The sequence below is a fragment of the Phyllobates terribilis genome, unplaced genomic scaffold (genome assembly GCF_046119375.1).
Source record: "Phyllobates terribilis strain yellow unplaced genomic scaffold, ASM4611937v1 Scaffold_9353__1_contigs__length_13724, whole genome shotgun sequence".
NCBI classification, from domain to species: Eukaryota; Metazoa; Chordata; class Amphibia; order Anura; family Dendrobatidae; genus Phyllobates; species Phyllobates terribilis.
The window spans coordinates 1-7,529 of NW_027372090.1; the positions used below are offsets into that span (position 1 = coordinate 1).

Sequence of the window (7,529 nt, forward strand, 5' to 3'; positions counted from 1 at the left end):
ATACTAAGGCTGATCAGGAAGAGACGATGTGATGTATTATTTACCTTTTATTATTGTAGGGCCGGTTCTCACATATTTCAGGAGACAGGTAATATGGCGTTCCTATACATGTTCGAGCCAGTTCTATGGTGCTGTATAAGAACAAATCATGCGTCATTAGATAAAAAAGTGAAGCGTTCACTTCAAGCATTCAGGTACTGTACCACCAAGCCTACCTATTCAGTACTCTCGCTATTCCAAAGTCACCCAGCTGGATGGTCCCACTCTTGGTCAAAAAGATATTCTAGAATAGTGAGAAATCATTTATTAGTTCCTGGAAGAACCATCCGAAGACCACCAATAATAATTCCAGTGGAGATCTAGAATCCCGTCTTACCTGAGACTTGATATCTCTGTGGAGAATTTTTCGATGATGAACATGCTTCAGAGCCAAACAAAGCTGAACAAACCAATCTAGAATCTAGTGAAAAGAAATGAACAGACCGTTCTAGATCATTGTATTTAGTAAACGCAAATAACTTGGTCTCACATTCTTTATTGGGCAAAAACACAAACTGCTTAAAAAAAAAAATCAGGCAACTTTGCAATTTACTTACTTAGAATGGAGTGTTTTAATAATTTTATAGATGACTGTTTGTAGCCTAGGATACCAACCACCTCTGCAGTCTATCAGCAGTGGCCAGTCAATGCTTTCTAGCTCTTTCCAAAAGAAGCCAACGGAATCCAGCCAGCTTCGGTCAGCCAGTGTCCCTGCGATCCTCCGATATTGCAGAGGCAAACAGGTAACAGCTCAGGCCAGCGGTGTGACAACTCCACACCGCTGTCAATCTAGTAAGCAGGAGCTTGAGGTATCCTGAAAACCTAACTTAAGACAACCCCATTAAAGGGGTTTTCTACAGCTTCCAAAATCCTCAGTATAAGATGCATATTGCTAAAAGTAACAAATAGTCATACCACATCTTAAAATACCACCTTAAACTGCTCTTATGCCTAAAAATCTCTGGTCCTCAGTTGTTGTTTTTTGTTTGTTTTTTTTACTAGGCCATATTGTTCTCACATGCTATACTGATCATGTGACCATGACAACCAATGAATGCCCATAAAAATCATGAGGGGTTGGCTTGCAAATTTTAGCCCGGGGGGTGGAGTAAAAAGTGTAACGTGGCACGTGGCAGTAGTCGTTGTTGTGGCACTTGTCTATTGCGCCCCAACACGTTACATGAAAGTGGGGGTCCTGGCTGGGAGCTGTGAAGGGGCTATGCCCGTGCAGGCTGCATGTAATACATGTTGCTGGTTTGCCAGGATCACATGATTTATAGTTTAATGAGGGAGACCACCATTCAAAAATAAACTTTTTATTGAAAGGGAACTTCGTAGGGAATATATACAGAAGATAGTGGGTACACAGTCTTATCAACGTTTCATTTACAACTCAAAGTATTTTCCACACACTTTCCTTCCTTCTCTCCCCCTTTCCTCCTTCTACTTCTGCTCTGGTTCCTCGGTTTCTCACTACTTAAAAACAACCCAGCATTAACACTACAGTCCTGCTTAGCAAGAGTCCTTTACTTGCACCGCAGTTCCGCGTCCCCTTTTCCCTTAAGGTGCCAGCATGCACGAACCTAGCTTCAAGCTCTCTGACGCTCTGGAACTCCCACCCGGAACAATATGCTCGCCTCTCGTATCCTTCCAGTCTAGGCCCATTACCTTCTGGAGGTATAAACTCTGAGCCTTTCCGCTAAGCATCCTCTCCCAGGACCCTTCAATTTGTCTCTCAGTCACTTTCCTCTTTTCTGCTCCGGATCTCGCTATCTCTTTTCTCTCAGCCTCCTCTCACTTAGGGACACGCAAACAGCGCCACTGCTCACAATGAGCCTCAGGTCCATTCACTATGCACTCCAGGCCCTGTCTGACAAGAAATTGTCACTGCAACTCAGCTCCTCCCACTCTGGGCTAGTCCCAACCATTAACTCTTACTATCCCTAATGTCAAACTACACACACACTACACATTATCAGTATTGCTAACACCATTAACACACACTATACATCACAGTTCACACAGCATCACATAACATTTTACAACAATATACTTGTTTCTTCAAGAGGGAAACATGGGCAGCATGTCCATCTCCTTACACAAGCATAAAGCACTGGCCCATGAGTGGCATGGCCCATCCTTAGGCTTGGGTCTCATGTAGAACAGTGCGTGTCCGAGGTGCGGCTACTAACAGATCGCTTAATAAAACTCATGCTGTATCATTAAAAATTAATCACAAATGTTTTCCTTATCATTAGTGGCTGCAAAACCGTGGAACCATTAACAATAAGTAAGTAATCTGTACTTCGTTTCTAATTGTACAGTGTAAAGATGCTGCAAATTGAATCGCTCTAACCAACATAATCACTACCCCCTTGCAGAATAATAAATCATTCCCCCCACTCCCGATTAGATCATATACCCTTGAAATGATCACCATAGTAGAATAATAAATATCCCCCTCCCCCACGCAGATAATAACATGTCTCCTTGCAGTAATCAGCCCTTCACCCAGATAATAATCACACAACCTGTAGCATAATAATAAACCCACGTGGCTGTAACATAAACCCGGCAATTCTGCTCCCCTGGGATCATAAACAAATTCCCAGTTTCTAGAGTACTGGGCTGAATTTACATTGGGGTACAATCTGTATTCTGCAAATGAAAGGGGGTCCGCTGTGCTGGGGGAGAGCATTTAAAAGGAGGAATAAAGGGGTAGCACAAGGCAGAAAATAAAGGGGTAGATAGATTAGAGAGGGTAGGACTATCTTGGAGGGTGGAGACGTGGACTGCGGGGGTGGTGGAGGATTAGGTCAGTGGATAGGGAGATATCCAGGTGTAAAAAAAAGAAAAAACAGTGAAGACAAATGTGCCCACAAGAAATTAAAAGTCTCTGTAATTGAATCTGGAAACTGGGCAAAAACGTAATCTTTATATTCACAAATGCCAGAAGTCTTACAACCAGATGGGAGGGCCGAGGCCTTGGAGGAGACATGGTCGGTCTCTTCAATATTGGGCTGTAAATCTTCCTGGTTTTACGCCCTTTCAGAAAGACCGGTCAAATAGGAAAAGAGAAGAAGTAGATCTGTATGTTAGGAGTGATGTGACAGAGGCAATGAGGTAGAAAGACGGTGGGGAGGATGAAACTTTGGGGGTAGAATTACAAAGAGAAGAAAATATTTTAAAAAACTGGTGTTACCTATAAACGCCCCCCAACTATGAGGAGTTGGAGAGTTGTCTGTATAATCTGAAGGCGAGGACTGCACAGGCGGCTACAATAGTGATGATGGGAGCTTTTACTAAATATTATTGACTGGGGTCATGGTTCTTCAACTGCAAATGGGAAAAAATCCTCAGCTTGTTACAGGATCATTTTATTGACCAGGGGCTTTTATCAGGAGTATGTGATAGAAAATAATATTATATGATAGCCGGCATGGTTCTACTAAAGAAACCAACCTGATCATTTTTTTTATGAAGAGACGATTTAAACCTGCACAGAGAAGCTGTGGATATAGCGTTTTAGGAATTAGCAAAGGCATTTGACACTGTCACACACAGACACCTAATGGGTAAATTAAGGTCTATAGGTTTGGAAAGTAAGATTTGTAATTGGATCAAAAGACCACACCTAAAGAGTTCTGGTGAATGACTGCTACCCTGATTATAGGTGGTGTACCCCAAGGTTCAGGGCAGGCTCCACCATTTTTCAAATACTTTATTAATGGTATAGAAGACGAGATTAACAGTGTTGTTTCTATTTTTGCAGATGACATCAAGTTGACTTGAACAAACGGAGTGGTTGGGCATCCACGTGGTAGATTAGATTAGATGTGGAGAACAAAGGCAATTACCTGGGCACGAATAATGTGAAAGCATCATATGATCTAGGGGGAGTAAAACTAGGAGAGTCACTTGTAAAGAAGGATCTGGGTGTACTTGTAAATCACAGACTAAACAACAGCATGCAATGTTACGCAACAGTTTATTGTCATATATTACAAAGCATTAATGCAACCTCATCTTGAATATGTGCCTCAGTTCTGGGCATCAGTCCATAGAAAGGATACTCTAGAGCTCACATGTCAGATTCCGGCCCGTGGGCCAAATCTGGCTCGCAGGGTGGTTGTATTTGGCCCCCAACACCAGAACCACCACCCCAATGCGGGGCCATTATTCTGTATGGAGGACTATGTGAGGCCCATTATACTGTATGGAGGACTAGGTGAGGCCCATTATACTGTATGGAGGACTAGGTGAGGCCCATTATACTGTATGGAGGACTAGGTGAGGCCCATTATACTGTATGGAGGACTAGGTGAGGCCCATTATACTGTATGGAGGACTATGTGGGGCCCATTATACTGTATTTAGGACTAGGTGAGGCCCATTATACTGTATGGAGGACTAGGTGAGGCCCATTATACTGTATGGAGGACTAGGTGAGGCCCAGTATACTGTATGGAGGACTATGTGGGGCCCATTATTCTGTATGGAGGACTATGTGGGGCCCATTATACTGTACAGAGGACTATATGAGGCCTATTATAGTGTATACTGGTTGGCCTGTGACTTTGTCCAGGTTTTTAATGTTTGCCCTTTGTGTGTTTAAGTTTGACACCCCTGCTCTAGAGTTAGAAAAGATACAAAAAGAGCCATAAAACTGATAAGAGTCATAGAGGATCTTAGCTATAAGGAATGATTAAAACAATTAAAAGTATTGAGTCTGAAGAAGAGAAGTCTAAGAGAAGACACGATTAACTTGTACAATTACATAAATGGCCAATACAAAACTATGCTGAAAAGCAGTTTCATGTAAAAATCCCTCAAAAGACAAAGGGCCACTCCCTCCATCTCTGGAGAAAGACAGGTTCAATCTCCAGAGGACACAGGCCTTCTTTACCATAAGAACAATTAATCTGTGAAATAGTTTACCTCAAAAGTTAGTTAAAGCGGGATCCATTGATAGTTTGAAAAAAATATTTTTCTTGAAGAAAATAACAAAATAATCACGTAAATGTTTAAAATAATTATGTTCTGAATGCTTAATCCAGTGAAATGGCAACTGGGGTCAGGAGAAAAAGATTAGACTGTCTGGGGCAGTCTGGATCATGCATTGTGGTTATGTATGTGCCCCTTTCCTCTGTCCTTTCGCATTCCTTGGTTGAACTGAAAATGGACATTTATCTTTATTTTTTAAACCGTATTAAGGGAATCTGCCAGCAGGATTTTGCTATGTAATCAGAGAGCACCATGATGTTGGGGAAGAGAGCCTGACTACAGTGATGTGTCACTTACTGGCCTGTGTTTAGCTATTTCAATACAATCAGTATTTTATCAGCAGGAGATCATCACTAGAGGGCAAACTGCCTAGTGCCTGATCATCCAACCATGCCATGCCCCCACCACTGATGAGGAGCTTTCTGTCACTATACAATGTAGACAGAAAGCTGTGATCCTATCATAACTGCTGCACCCAGTAGTGATACATCGCTGGAATCAGGCTCTCTGCCCCTACTTCATGTTGCTGTCAGATTAGATTGCAAAAACTTGCTGACAGATGCCCACCTCTGGCAGTCATGTCAGTATGGGAAACACGTCATTGCTTCAGCCTAGAAAACAAAGATCATCAGGGATTTTTAGTAACATAGTGTGTTTGAAAAAGTATTGGAAAATCCTTTTAAATTCACTGAAGAATATAGTGTATTTTAGATTTACTAACAGTAACTCCAATATCATTATCAACTTTTCAAATCCCCATGATAATAAGACAGGATAGAGTAATAATATATTGCAAAACTAGTAATCCGCCACTCCGCACCCCTATTCAAAAATAAGAGTGTTGGGTAAAGGTGGTGGGCCCCTCCACAACTAATAAGGCACCATGGGAGAGCGCAGGTCAGGACTGTCGCCCTCCTCCTGTAGGGGGTAAGTCAGACATATATTTTAGGAAGGATATTTACCTGATCTTCCGAGAATAAAACTCCTTTCTGTGCATTTATTCGTTTGTACAAATCCCCTCCTTCACAATAATCCATCACAATGTAAAGGCAGCCGCTTTCTACAAGAGAAGCCAGATTGTTGTATTTACCATAAAAGTCTGCCGGCGACAACCCACAAAATAAGACATCAAAACCGCTGAAGGGTACGTGCACGCAACGTCTGGAAAATACCTGAAAAAGCGCTAAAAGAACGGGACCATAGACACAGAAATGGAAAAACGACATTGCAGCACACATGATCTGTCTTCTGTCACTTCTTTTAACCGCTTCAAGCTTAGAAAGCCATAAAGTGGCTACAAGAAGGATGTTGGAAGCCGCCGTTCTTCAGGGGGCTTCAAACATTACATTGTATGAAGATGCTTCACGTAAAAACACAGCCGATATGTTCCTGAACCATCTTCTTCTTCAAAAGACGCTGTGTGCACTTACCCTACCAGAACTGCCAATCAGGACCGCCAGAGCTTCACTACCTACATGGCTTTGGGAAGAACACGTGGAGCACAGTGACAACATACAGCTTTCTAACCTTCAAATGATTCTCTGTACTGGACGATATTTGGATGCTTCATGTTTGCCAGAACAGCAACCTCTCTCCTCGATTCCGCTCTTTCTTTGCTTGACATCTTAAAGTAAAAAATATAACATATCGATCAATGCTGGAAGCTTCAACTAGCCCACAGATTGAAAAGCAAGTGGAAGGGCCTCCATACATACTAGATGAAAGTCAGCCGAACCTGCCAATCTCATCGGGGAGCTCAGAAGGCCATCTAATGAGTATGGGGCCTCCCGACTTTCCCCAACAGAGGATGTTGGCGGAAAGAAGGACCCGGTCGATAAAGTTCAGGAGCCAATCCCTTAGTTCAGCGTAGAGATAAGCCGCTACTAGAGGAGTCTGGTGACTACTATCACATAGAGAACACAAGAACGGCCGGCTGAATGGAGCACTCCGGCGTTCGAGGTGTCGGAAGAGATAACCATCGGCCAAACAATTGTGCTCATCTGATTTAATGTGAATTGGGAGTATAAACTAAGCTCACACTGCGCCTGTCGCCGCTGTCCAAATCATATACAAAGGAGATGTACAGCCGACTGTAGCCACAGTATGGATAGATACTATGGCACCAGTCCACTATAGGGACCAATGCAAAAAAAAAAAAAAAAAAAAAAGTACTAAAAATGGTGTAAATCTTTTGTTGTGGCCCTTCACATAGAAAAGTCTGCTACTTTTTCCTATACTGCTAAACAACATCTAAAAGGAAGCCAGATAGAGGCCAAAAGGACACAATTATGGCCTCCATCTGTGAGGTTGGACCCTATGGTGGCTAAACCTACACCGGGATAGACTCTGGATGTGTACTTTTGGCTAAGTGCATTAATGCTGTGTGCACTTAGTCTATGTGGACTGTACTGGGTACAGAGTGTCAGGGCACGGGCAGAAGTGGGAGAAATTTTTGCGCCAGAAAAAAAACTGTCTTGCATGACCTG

The 7,529-nt window shown here is 42.6% G+C and overlaps 1 protein-coding gene across 1 annotated transcript; it reads right to left on the minus strand.

Moving 5' to 3' along the window:
- Positions 1-44: 44 nt before the first annotated feature.
- LOC141252778 (serine/threonine-protein kinase Nek1-like) lies at positions 45-6,668 on the minus strand (the record flags this gene model as incomplete). The annotated part of the gene is made up of 5 exons (XM_073670556.1): positions 6,571-6,668; positions 6,006-6,103; positions 377-460; positions 216-283; positions 45-131 (listed from the first exon to the last, which is right to left on the minus strand). Coding segments are annotated over exons 1-5 (434 nt in total), but the record flags the coding sequence as incomplete, so codon positions are not given.
- Positions 6,669-7,529: the final 861 nt, after the last annotated feature.